Genomic DNA, 12,798 nt, shown 5'->3' with positions numbered 1-12,798 from the left:
TGGTTATCAAACAAAACCGCGCATTTAAGTTAGGAAGTTTTAACGAAAAATTCATGATACTGTTCACTTTAATGAAAAATCATATTTTTACACTAAAAAGTCAATTCTGGTACTATTCATTTGACCATTTATTTTATTTTTATCATTAAAACTCAAAATTTTCAAACATTTTCCATTAGTTTTCTTTTTAACTTATGGCCAAGTCTAAAATGATATTACCACGTCATTAAAATAAGGAAGAAGTCAAGAATATTGTCGGTGAACGAAACCCGCGTCTCAGAACACCATTAGCCTATGCTGAACAGTGAACGTCTCACATGCGTCTAATGAAGCTGGTGGGTCCCAGCCAGACTGTGTCCACTCCAAACACCCACTCTACAGCACCACGTCCGCATACATGTTCTCTGTTGTGGCCCCCGGAAAAGGCCGAACCTTCTCTTCGTCTCTCTGCATCCATCCAACGGCTAATCCGGCCCCATCTTCAAACCGGTCCACCTCGATGTACGCTCCAGATTAACCACCCCTTTCTTCCCGTTGAGATCGGGCCTATATAAACTATCTTCAAGACTCTGACACTCTCACTCTCGCTCTATCTCTCTCTCTCTAAACATTTCTCTCTCTAGAACCTGCGACTGCTAAGTCTGAGAGAGATGGAGCGGAACAACATCTTCACCATCGCACTCATCTGCCTTCTCGTCGCCGGCGTCGGAGGACAGGCTCCGTCATCCGCGCCCACTAACTCTCCGGCCACTCCAGCCGCCACCCCTCCAGCTACTACACCAGCTGCAGCTCCTAAGCCCAAGTCACCATCTCCAGTTGCCACCCCCAAATCTTCTCCCACTCCGGCGTCGGCTCCACCCAAGCCGGCCGCTGCTCCCACTCCGGTGGCCACTCCCCCTACCTCTACCGTCTCACCCCCATTGCCCACTCCTGAGAGCTCCCCACCGGCTAAGGCTCCGGTCAGCTCTCCACCGGCCAAATCTCCTCCGGCAGCCGCCCCTGCTCCCGCAGCTGAGCCACCCAGTACTCCTGAGGTCCCCGCTCCGGCTCCCAGCAAGAAGCCGACGCACAAGTCTCCGGCGGCTGCTCCAACTCCCAGCAAGAGCAAGAGCAAGAAGCCGAAGCACAAGTCTCCGGCGGCTGCTCCGACTCCGGATGTAGCCAGCCCACCGGCGCCAGAGGGACCTGATGCTTCGTCTCCCGATGCTTCTTCTCCCGATGCTACGTCTCCGGGTCCTTCTACAGCAGCTGACGATCAGGTATGCATTCTGTTTCCAATGTTTTTTTTTTCTGTTTAGACCTATTATGCACTGTGGGTGCAATGCGCACCTAGATCTGGTAATTTCAATTCAAAATTTACTTGGGTTCATAACTTCACTGTAGTAGACGCTCTTCCTTGATGGTTTACTCATCAGATCTGTTTGTCTGGGCGGTGGATTATCCCTCCACCCACAGCATACCGCCTTTACAACATTCTCACGCGCCACCATTGTTGGTGGTGGGGTTAGGTTGGGGGAAATATTGTGATTAAATTACCTAATTGGCCCTACGTAAAATTTTTTTAGTAATGAATCCTTCTGGGGTTCGGTCCGTAGTTGAGGGGTAGTGTCAGAGTGTCATTGTGGAAAATAGCCGCTGCTGGATAGTAGTAAATAATTAATTAAATTAGATAATTAGAATTGTGGAATTGAAAATGATTATTTATTGGATTCTGTTGTGTTCATAATGTTGAATGTGTGGATTTTTGGAAATGCAGAGTGGTGCAATGACGATCAGGTCCCTGCACAAGGTGGTCGGATCCATCGCATTGGGATGGGCAGTATTGGCATTATACTAAAAGAGGAAGAGGAAGAGGAAGAGGAAGAGAGAGAGAGAGAGGACGCGGTGTTTGTTGTAATGCTGTCAGCTGTCATTATTTTAATCTTTTGTCGGGCGTAGTGTTGTTGGGTTAGAGTTGATATTTAATTTACCATTTAAAACGGGTTGCATGTGCATGTGATTATTATTTTACTGCCTGCCCGGCAGATCTGGTTCCCCTTGTATTCTTTGACACATGATCTCAATTATTACCGTTGGACTTTTCCTTTTACTTTCAGTTTTCTTTATTTGTTGCAAATTCTTATCATGTACATTTACTTACCACTGATCCACGGCAGCTGCTTCTTCAACAAACACATAATAAACGAGGATTCTAAACAAAATGACAAGATTGATGGGCAGTGGCCAATTTTAAAGACGACATTGATTGATTTTAAAATTGAAAGTCAAAACAAGAACTTTGGTCAATTTGAAGAATCATTGGTGATAAAATTAGGAATGCATCACTGCACCCTGTTTTTGGTAAATGAGAAATAGCAAAATGACAGCAATACCGTGTTTTTGTTGGCACAAAAGGTATCCTTGAAAATTGGAAGGAAAAAAAAAAGAAAGGAAAAGTAATGAAAAATGTTTGAAAACTTTGAATTTTAATGATAAGGACAAAATAAAGGGTAAAATGAATAATACCAGGATCAACTTTTTAATGTAAAAATATGATTTTTCGTTAAAATGAATAATACCGTGAGCTTTTCGTTAAAATTCCCAAAAAAGAAAAGGATTATGGGCTCCATCGGCTGCTTTAGGAAACATTTCTTGTCACACACGTCAGATTATATTTTCATGCTGTAACTAAAGTAATATAGATACATGTTATAAAACTAAAAAGCAATTAGTGAGAGATGAAAGAAAGAAAGAAGCAATAACCAAGTCAAGTGTACAAGTAATTAAAGGCATTAAGAATCTTTTATCCTTCCAGCTGCGAGTCATCAAGTCGTTTCTACTTTCTTGTATCAACTAAAATATGCTGGAAACTTCCATTTGAAGCAATGAAAAGTGAAAACCATTCTTTTTTAATTAAGTAATTGATTGGGGATAATCAAAGCCCAATCAGCAAAAGTGCAGAAAATAAAAAAAACCCTGATCACCTTACCAGCGACCACGTAACTAGTCATCCAAAGAAAACCAACTCCTCATTGATTCTCGTCTTCCATAAGGTAAACGTAGTTGGATTTGGGAGCACTTTAAACCTTATCAAGTTAGGATCTTAGTAAGCGTCAAGGATGAAGAAAGGAAAGTCGTAAAAGATGAAAATGGAAAAGCAAATATGGTTCAAGAAGACAGACTTGGGGCTAAATATATCTATTGCCCCAACGATGGAAGAAACTTGGGTGACCATGCCATCGATTCAAGCACTAATGGAACATCCGGAATGAGAAAGCATCTTTACCAACAACGTAGATATTATCCCTCCAACATGAATAAAAATCAAAAAAATTCTTTGTGGGATAAGAAAGTACGTAAAAATTTGGTTGCTAGGGCGTTTAACCAATCCGAATGTTTGGAAGCATGTGTAGGACAAATATAGGGACCGATGTGAATACTTGTGTGCTTGTCTGGTTTCTTTTCTGCAACATGCGGTTCTGATTTCTGAAGGGACAAACTTCAATTACTCCGTACACTGTCCCTCAGCACGTCTCACACTTACTCAAACCAACATACTTTTGTACTCTCGTAGAAGATTCCCCTTTAATTTCACCACTCACACTTCACTTCTCACCATTGCATTTCACTCAGGAAAACCAGGAGAAGAAGAAGAAAAGGAGCATGTCTGTCTCCAGCTTAGAAGCTCGGTATCTCTCATCTTCTGCTACTGCTTTTCTGCAATTTTTTATGGGAAATACTTAATGTAGCATTTTCTTACCTTTTCTTTCCCAATTGTTGTTGAACAAGTAACATGTTACTGGTTCAGATAACGGTTCCTTGTTCGACATCAATTACATGTCACGGGAAGTTTCAAGCTCCTTTTGCAGCTCCAGTGTTGAGCAGTTGACAATTTTTCATGTAAATTCAACTGATAATCAGCTTCTTGTTAGTAGTTACTGTAACGGTGTCGCCAGTAGTTACTTTGAAGGTGTTGCTCTATATGACATGGCAATTGGAAAGTGTTTACGGTTGTTCACTAATATTCACCAAGAACCAATCAGTTTTGCCAAACTTGCCCACCATTCCCCTTGTATGTTTGCTACTTCATCATTTGACCATGATGTGAAGATGTGGGATTTGAGACAGAAGCCAATGCGCTCTTGCTATACAGCTTTGAGCTCAAGAGGAAACGTGATGGTTTTGCATTTCTCCCGACAACCTTTATTTTCACATTTCCTCTTGAACACAAGCAAGAACCAACAGTATTGTGCCCAAGTTTCCTTGTCTTGTAAATTGTAATATTGAAAGAGATCACAAGTTCGAATCTCAGCACTTGCATTGATGAAATATATAAATAAATAAATAAAACCGCTGCACAAAATACCCTGCAAAGCACCCAGAAACTATCACTAAAAGAGTAAAACCTAACATGGAAATATATAAATGTCTATACTACCAAGACAATGGGGGCATAACATCAACAATTCCAAATACAAATTTGTCATCATCTTGCCTAGCCGGACTTACAGGTATGCTATGAACTTTTTCTTCCCACATTCACGTAAGTATTTTACAAATCAGACGTACAAATCTTCTATCAATCGTTTGTTTTTACGTCTTCTCTACAAATCACATTAAAATCCACACAATAAAATCTTCAACCGCATTATTTGCGCCAACCAATTTACACATTATCTATAGAAGCTGACTCAAAACCTCAGCTGACAGCAAACAATTTTGATTATCCTCTACCAGCATTACCTTGTCTATGGTTTCTGAAGTAGCTAAGGAGTGTCTGTGCCTGCAAGAAAACCAATTATGCTACGTTCAATACATCATTCATGATAATAACAAAACCATCGGAGACAGAATCAAACATCACAAAAAGCACAAGTACCTTTTCTTTTGCCCTAGGGGTGCCGGATTGTGACAATACCACTAATGGTGGGACAGCTCCTTCTTGGAGGACCTGACTGCAAAATCTATTACTGTTTGTGCAGAGCTGTAAAAGAGCAGCAGCTGCGTTCTCCTTCCCTCTTGCAGAACCCAACTCAACAACCTCGACAAGAACAGGGATCCCACCCTCCTGACCAATTGCTGTCCTTCCCTCGGGAATTGTCGAAAGATTAGCCAAAACAGCAACTGCCTTGTCAACCATTCCCGCCGCAGGGTCCATCAACTCCACTAGGTACTTTACAGCACCAGCTTGAACAATTCGATCCTTGTTCTCATGAAAAATTGACAAATTAAACAAAGCTGTGGCTGCATCTTTCCTCCCTCTGGGACTCCCATTCCCCAATAAATCAACCAGAGGCCCAATAGCCCCTGACCTTCCAATACGAACCTTGTTGTCCTCGATCACCGAAAGGCTAAATAGAGTGGCAGCTGAGTTCTCCTTGGCCTCAGCACTCCCTGTCTCAAGGACATGAATCAGAGGTTCAATTGCATTGGCAGTGGCAATTGCAGTTTTGTTGTTATCATTAATCGATAAGTTAAGAAGTGCTGTGACAGCATTCTCTTGAACTCTTGTATCTGTAGAGCGGAGCAAATCCACCAACAAGCCAATGGCCCCACAATTTGCAATAACAATCCGATTATCCATATTATGTTTGGCAAGTAGCCGGAGTTGAAATGTTGCCTCTCTTTGTGTATCAAGTGAAGTGCTTTTCAAATCATCAACTAGGTTACGAACTTGGGCTTCAAGTTCAGAAAGATCAGGCCGCGTTTCAATAGGTGGAGAAGAAACTATCCTCGGGAAGCTAGATGGTCGGCGCCACATTTGGTTTCGAGGTCTTGACTCTGCCATTCTGGTTGGTGATTCAGTTTCTCTCTGTTGGGGGGCCAAGGGAGCAACAGTTTGTGCTTGTGATTTCAACTCCCCAGAAGCGTCACTGCTGTAGCCTGACAGATTCGTCGGTACCTGTAAGACCCCATTGACATTGACAGAAGTTCCTTGAGTACCATTGGCATTAAAAAGTACGCTAGAAGCTGACGCAGTTCTATTATGGCTTTGAGATGGCTGCTCATCTTCAATAGAATTAGGAAGTTCATCTCGAGATGGCGACATAGAGTGCTGGCTATCTAGATCTGTACTCCTTTCTTCTAAGTTGGCAGACCTGTCTTCAGAATTTGCTAGTGATATTCTTTCAATATCCAAAGCCTGCCCATTTCCAACTATACCAGGCAAGGAACCTTCTGATGTTGAACGAGGATGCAAAGGAGAAATTCTCTCCCGATGCAGTGGACCAGATGAAAACATGCTCTTAGAGGGCAAACCAGTAGACCGAGTAGACTCAGGTGACATTGATTGATTGACACTGGAATGAGAAAAAATAGGAGAATCCTTTGGTGTATCAGGCTCTGCATGCCCAAGAAGGTGTGCTGACTTATTTAAGCCAACAGACTTTACCGGATCAGGCAGTTTCACATTGTTTGACTCACACCAATTTGCAATTAGTGCCTTTACAGTGTAATTAGGTATCAAATTGGCGTGAGCCAAAGTCTGCCGCGTCTTTGGACAAACAGTGAGGCCAAGACCGATCCAGTTCTTGATGAAAGTTCTCTCATAGGTTTGTCCTGATGCCACAATCACTGGATCCGTCATCAGCTCCAGAGAGAGGGGGCAACAGAAATCAGCAGGTATTGGAACAGGGCTGCAGCTCCTGGCTTGCTTTATGGTAATAAGGCGCTCGTGCATACGGGTAACAAGGGATATCATTTGCTCAATATACTCCGCTTCCTCAATCTTTTCAGATTGTTCAGCATTTTCCTTCAACTTTTCAAGTGCTACAGCCTCAATAAGAATCTCCTGGTTTGACTTCAAGCTAAGGCCCTCTGCAATTTTCACTAGGATCTCTGAGCTTGGTCCAACACCCTCCACTTGATCGCTTATAGCATCTTTAATGACAGTTGACATTTGTTCATAGCCCATGTGCTCAAGTTTTTGTATGCATTGCTGCCAAAACACCACGGTGAATATTAGACATCATAAAGGACATAGCGAAAACTCTTCTAGAATTAGAAGTCCACCAGAAAGGCCAGAAATTACTTCCTCATTCCAAAGTTTTTTTTATTAAGTATTTAATCATCTCACTTTTCATTAACCAATGTACTTTAGTGAGTAATGAATAGGAAACCGAGTGTTATGCTCTACCAGAAACACAATGAAACAGGTAAAAAACTAAAGAAAACATTTGCACACATTTGCTACCTCAAGAGATGCTGAACCCATTTCATCAGGAAGATGCTGGGGGGAAGTTTTCAACAGTTGAAAGATATCCAGGCCAGAAGCCCAAATCTTTGTTATCAACGATTCAACTTGAAGAACCTACACGTCAAAGGATAAGATGATTAGATAAAATACTATTGCTTATGTCCATGCCACACTATGAAACTTGACAAAAGCCAAGTGGCATCAGGAAAAAAAAAAAAAAAAAAGAAGCAATGGAAGATTCATTAAATGTCACTATTTAAAAGAACCAGCAATGGAGCTGCATGTAACAATTGGGACTGCACATGCTTCCAATTCTTACAGTTATAAAGCAACCTTAGACTCTCTAAAGCAAAAACATACATCCTTTCAAAAGAAAAGACTAATTAGCTATCTGATGACAAGGATTTAAATATGAGAGGGTAAATAAGGTATAAAGAGGCCGCCATTACTACTGTAAATGTCACAATGACCTGTTCATCAGCCATTTTCTTTCATGCCTTCTCTCTAGAAATATAGACTAACAATCCTCCCAGCACATGCGGTTTCAAATTCATGTATTGAAAAACATAAAAAATAGTGCGTTATTAACTCAGAGAGAGAGAGAGAGAGAGAGAGAGAGAGAGAGAGAGAGAAGCGTATCATACTAACATTAGTTTTGACTAAGAGAATAACCAAATTTTTATTGATGAAAGAGAGAGAGAGAGAGAGAGAGAAGCGTATCATACTAACATTAGTTCTGACTAAGAATAACCAAATTTGTATTAATGAATGAGAGAGAGAGAGAGAGAAGCGTATCATACTAACATTAGTTCTGACTAAGAATAACCAAATTTGTATTAATGAATGAGAGAGAGAGAGAGAGAAGCGTATCATACTAACATTAGTTCTGACTAAGAGAATAACCAAATTTGTATTGATCACCTTACCTCAAAAAAAGAGTATTGATCAAACTTATAGTGAGGATTATGAATATGACAAGTCAAATCCACCTTAAATTTTCATAAGATACATCATCCATCCTATTAAAAAAAGCGCAACCGCATAGACTAGTAACTTACAAGATTGACTTTACTAGAGAATGGCTGCCAGTCTTCAATTTGCACCCTCAACTCATCAACATACTGACCCAGTTCCTCAAATGGCTTATCAAGTATTTCATAAGAAGCTATTTCAGAATCAGCAATGGCATCAAGTAGAGTCTTCAACAGTTTTAATATCTCTTCGGCGCTTTTGTAGTACTTCAGAACCGGGTCAAAGTTTATGTTGTTATGAGATGATAAATGGAAAAAAGAGGAGATGTTATTAAGAAGTGCTTTGAACAATGATATCTCCATCACACCTGCATCAACATATAATAAGTATAATAGTCTCTCAGCAGAAGAAAGGAATACATATAATAAGTATAATGGTCTCTCTGCAGAAGAAAGGAATAGAAACCAAGTCTTGAAAAGTAATAGAAGAGCAAACATATAATACATTTCAAAAATAATAACGACCATGTCACTGAGGAATTACATTCAAAAGAGTCGCCTTTCTAAAATTGCAATCAATTAATATACTAGATTGAATACCAAAAAAGTCCTTAATGAAGAGTCTGATTCTCTTGATCACTGTATTTGTACATCGTTGATGTCAAACATATGCTTAATCTCAATCATTAATTCGTCAATTTAGGTAACCTAATCTGCTAAAGCATAATGAATATGAAATAACACAAGGGGTAGAGAAGATGAAGCGAGTATGGTCATCAAGACATCTAATGAAGCTGTCTTTCATTATTAAAATACTGAGGAAGATAAAGATGCATATATACAACAATATTTCTTTTCTTTCTCTAACTGCTCTAAAGTCTTATCCTGAAGTCAGCGTTCTGCACCATTGCAGCATGTGCCCTCCATATAATGTTCATGTATGTATCCTTATCAACAAATCATTTTAATGTGTTTCTTGCAGCATGTTGACTTGATTTAGAAAATTCATACCCCTTCAAAATCACCTATCCATCTTGTTTTAAGATTTCTTACTCCAACACCCACCCATTGTTCTTTAATATTCATTTAAAATCACCAAAATTTTTATTTTTCGATTGGTTTATGATTTGACATGCAATACATGTGCCGTCCATGATATTAAACTAATGCATATAATTAAGAAGGACCATTATGAAACTGGTCATATTTGTAGTAAATCCCCAAGTTTTTGTTAAAGGCTATGAAACAAGTAGATCCTTAACAAGTGAAATCATCATATTAGTGAAGAAAATGCTACTAAGTATACCTTCAATTGTATTCCTATGAACAGATTTCAAATAAAAAGGAAAGAATGGATGCACCTTTATTCACCACAAATATACACCAAAGCAATCCTTCTCGTTTCTGATCCTTCAAAACCCAAACCAATCCACAAAAATGAAGAAAAGACTTCTCAAAACCCAATCAAAACTTAAGAACACTCACTATCAAGTGATAAAACTCAAATCTTGAAAATCAAACCCCAGCTATTGAACCCTGCAAAACAAGGAAAAACAAAACAAAACTTCCCAGTATGAGGCCCATATCTATTAAAAAAAGGGCAATTAAAAGCTATTGTTGAAATTTTAAATATTTATTAATTGCTTAGGGACTTAAACAAAAGGTGATTGACGATAAATAATTTCTCCCCAGAAGGTAATGCATGAGGTGGTTTTAGTGCTGGTAAAAGTAACGGTAAGGGTGGTGACAATGACAACTGTGGAGGAAGAGTGGTGGTGGTGGCGGCAAGCTGGTGGACGTTGTGATGGTGGCAGCCTTTTGTCTTTTTGGAAATGACACCCACTAAGTTGGACTTTGAAGTTGAGATATATGACCAAACACCCCACACCCCCCTCACCATCCACCAACAACCACCCCCACCCTGCGGCTCTCTCTCTCCTTTTTTCCTTCTCAAAGCACCAAGTTCTTTGTTTCCCACATAGAACTTTACAAATTTCATTGCCTATGAATCCAGAGAAGGAATTTAGGATATGCCATTCACAAATCCTAAGTTTTGTCAATTGACTCAAATTTCAGGATTTTTTTCTCAATCCAAACATGCTGTTAAGGAAATTGACTAGTTCTATAACGGCCTTTAGATTTCTCAGTGCCAACACATTTTGACAAATGTTCACCATTAGGGCGTAGAATCAAATTCTGATTCCAAACTTATTAGTTTGTTACAGTTTGCTTCCTGCCTTTGATAACGTCTTGCCCAAATTAATAACTATGATCCGGAAGTCAAAGACCTCAACAATCATAAACCCACCCTATCCAATTCAATTACACCACTTATCCACCTCAAATACACATCCCAAATACCCATTTCTTCTCTCTCTTTCTCATATGTTGCTCTTCATCATATCGAAAAACCGCAACCATTCGGATTATCAAACCAAAGCACGCATACAATTACTCATTTACAAATTAGGGAAAAAAATCATTTCGTACGTGCAAAATTCAAAATTTGCACACAAGTATTAAACCCAGAAAGGGATTTGAACGCCTCAACTTCAGCACAGTTCAACTAAAGCAGAATGATCAAAATTTGAACCTCAAATGCAAACACAACAACTCAATCAACGAAAATAGGGGCAAAGAGTAAAATTTTAATTCAAAAACCCTAGCTGGATCAAGCTGAAGAGATGAACAGATAATATATACCTAGAGTCGGCCAAAACGCAGAAGCACACGACCAGGGAAACGTCGTTTTGGGCAATCCTTCTTCCTCCTTTTCCTTTCCAATACCCCAAATCTGCAGGGACCAGCTACTGGAATTTCCCCAAGTCTCCTGCCTGCTGGAGCTGCTGGGGTTCGTTTGCCGTAGTTGGAGAGTGGGACATTATCGTCATTACATATATTATTTGTAATAAAATATAAATGAAATTTATGATTATTTTATGCAATAAGTCAATGACGATTTTTCTTTGACCGAAATTCGGTAGCCGCCAAAAGGGCCGGTTTACCTTTTACGCTGGCGGGCGGTCGTTACCGTTTACAATTTTTTTTTTTTTTTGTTTGGAAATTGTTTTTAGGATAAATTACACGAAATTATCTTAATTATTAATCGAATCATAATCTCATACCTTATATTTTAAAAATTACAATGTTATACTTCATCTTACGAATTTGTTGCAATGTCAGACCTCTGTCAGTTTGTCTGTTAATTTTTCTGTTAAATGCTGACGTGGCTTGAAGTGGGACCTACTATATAGCCCAACTAGATAAAAATATTAATTATATATTAATAAATTAAAGATAAATTATTTTCATATTTTTCTTAAAAAATATGTGGGACCCATCACCTATAATTCTCTCTTTTTCTCCCCTTTCTCTTGACCTGTTCCAATGGGTCATTCTCCTCAGCCATCTCCACCTCCTTCCTATAGAGCTCCTCCCCCTCCTCTTCCTTTGCCAAATCCCTGTCGCTAAATCCACCCTTATAAACCGATCACCCTCATCCATCTTTCCCAATCCAAAACCTCAAATCCTTCCCCGCTAGCACAAGATCTCGACTTTACTTTCCAGACACTCCCTCTCTATCACCATGCCGCCCATCGGCGTCCCAATTTCGCTCAACAACCTCAAGATAACTTCCAGTCGCCCATTTACGATGATGGGTTCCTCTTCATTTTCGGAATCAAGAACAACCTCAATTTTTATCCCCTCATCATCGTCAGCCTCGTCGCCTCGCCGACAACATCTTCTACCTCTTCTCTTCTAGGTCCCCAAATTCAACATTGTCCCCAGGCCTGACAGACCAGCTTGTAAAAAAAAAAAAAAAAAAAAAAAATTATGGGTTCTTTTGGTCCTCTTTTTTTTTTTTTTTTTTTTTTTTTTTTTTTTTTTTTTTTCTGGGGAGAAAGAATGAGTGGTGGAATTTGGAGAATGAAGGTGATTTTTTTTTTGGAGAAAAAGGAGGAGAGTGGTGATTTTTTTTCCTCGCTACCGATTTGAATTTCTAGGAAACAAATGAAATGGGTTATGAAATCTGGAGGATGAAGGTTAAGAATGGAGGAAGAAAGAATCTCATGAAATCGGATATGAGAGAGAGATAGGAGAGAGATTGGATGTGAGAGAGAGATAGGAGAGAGATTGGATGTGAGAGAGAGATAGAAGAGAGATAGAAGAGAGAGAGGAGAGAGATTGGATGTGAGAGAGGGGAGAAAGAAGGGAAGGAGAGAAAATAGATGTGAAAGAGGGGAGAGAGAAGGGGTGAGTTCCATATGTTTTTTCAAAAATATTTAAATCATTTTATCTTCAATTTATCAATATTTTATCCACCTGGGTTAGGGAGTGGGTCCCACTCCAAACCACGTCAGCATTTATCATAAAAATTAACAGACAAATTGACGAAGGTATGATATTGCAACAAATTTGTAAGATTAGGTATGCCATTGTAATTTTTAAAACATGAGGTATGAAATTGTGATCCGACCCATAGTTGAGGTAGTTTTGTGTAATTTACCCTTATTTTTACAAACAGACCATTTTGTTGATAAAAAAAAGGAAATGGAATAGTGTTTTTTTTTTTTTTTTTTAAATTTTAATTTTCTTGAACAAATGATATTATTTACAATAAAGGAAAGGGGATGAACTACGTCTCACAATGAG

General features: G+C 39.3%; 2 protein-coding genes across 5 annotated transcripts; one reads left to right on the top strand and one right to left on the bottom strand.

The window, feature by feature from the left end:
• Positions 1-579: 579 nt before the first annotated feature.
• Positions 580-2,089, top strand: LOC137740281 (lysine-rich arabinogalactan protein 18). The gene is made up of 2 exons (XM_068480137.1): positions 580-1,259; positions 1,757-2,089. The coding sequence occupies exons 1-2, from the start codon at positions 651-653 to the stop codon at positions 1,835-1,837; spliced, it is 690 nt and encodes a 229-aa protein (XP_068336238.1). The 5' UTR covers positions 580-650; the 3' UTR covers positions 1,838-2,089.
• A 2,257-nt stretch (positions 2,090-4,346) lies between these two features.
• Positions 4,347-11,026, bottom strand: LOC137739513 (U-box domain-containing protein 4-like). Of its 4 annotated transcripts, none has more exons than XM_068479111.1 (6): positions 10,849-11,026; positions 9,530-9,681; positions 8,233-8,513; positions 7,172-7,288; positions 4,859-6,916; positions 4,347-4,762 (listed from the first exon to the last, which is right to left on the bottom strand). In XM_068479111.1, the coding sequence occupies exons 3-6, from the start codon at positions 8,506-8,508 to the stop codon at positions 4,703-4,705; spliced, it is 2,511 nt and encodes an 836-aa protein (XP_068335212.1). In that variant the 5' UTR covers positions 8,509-8,513; positions 9,530-9,681; positions 10,849-11,026; the 3' UTR covers positions 4,347-4,702. The 4 variants fall into 4 exon arrangements, with proteins under 4 accessions (XP_068335212.1, XP_068335226.1, XP_068335218.1 ...); XM_068479125.1 differs by having other exon boundaries at positions 9,631-9,681; XM_068479117.1 differs by lacking the exon at positions 9,530-9,681.
• Between the last annotated feature and the right edge of the window lie 1,772 nt (positions 11,027-12,798).

The sequence above is a fragment of the Pyrus communis genome, chromosome 1, assembly GCF_963583255.1.
Source record: "Pyrus communis chromosome 1, drPyrComm1.1, whole genome shotgun sequence".
In the NCBI taxonomy this organism is placed as follows: domain Eukaryota; kingdom Viridiplantae; phylum Streptophyta; class Magnoliopsida; order Rosales; family Rosaceae; genus Pyrus; species Pyrus communis.
Note: the sequence above shows the minus strand (reverse complement) of the source record. Positions and strands in the feature narration are given on the sequence as shown.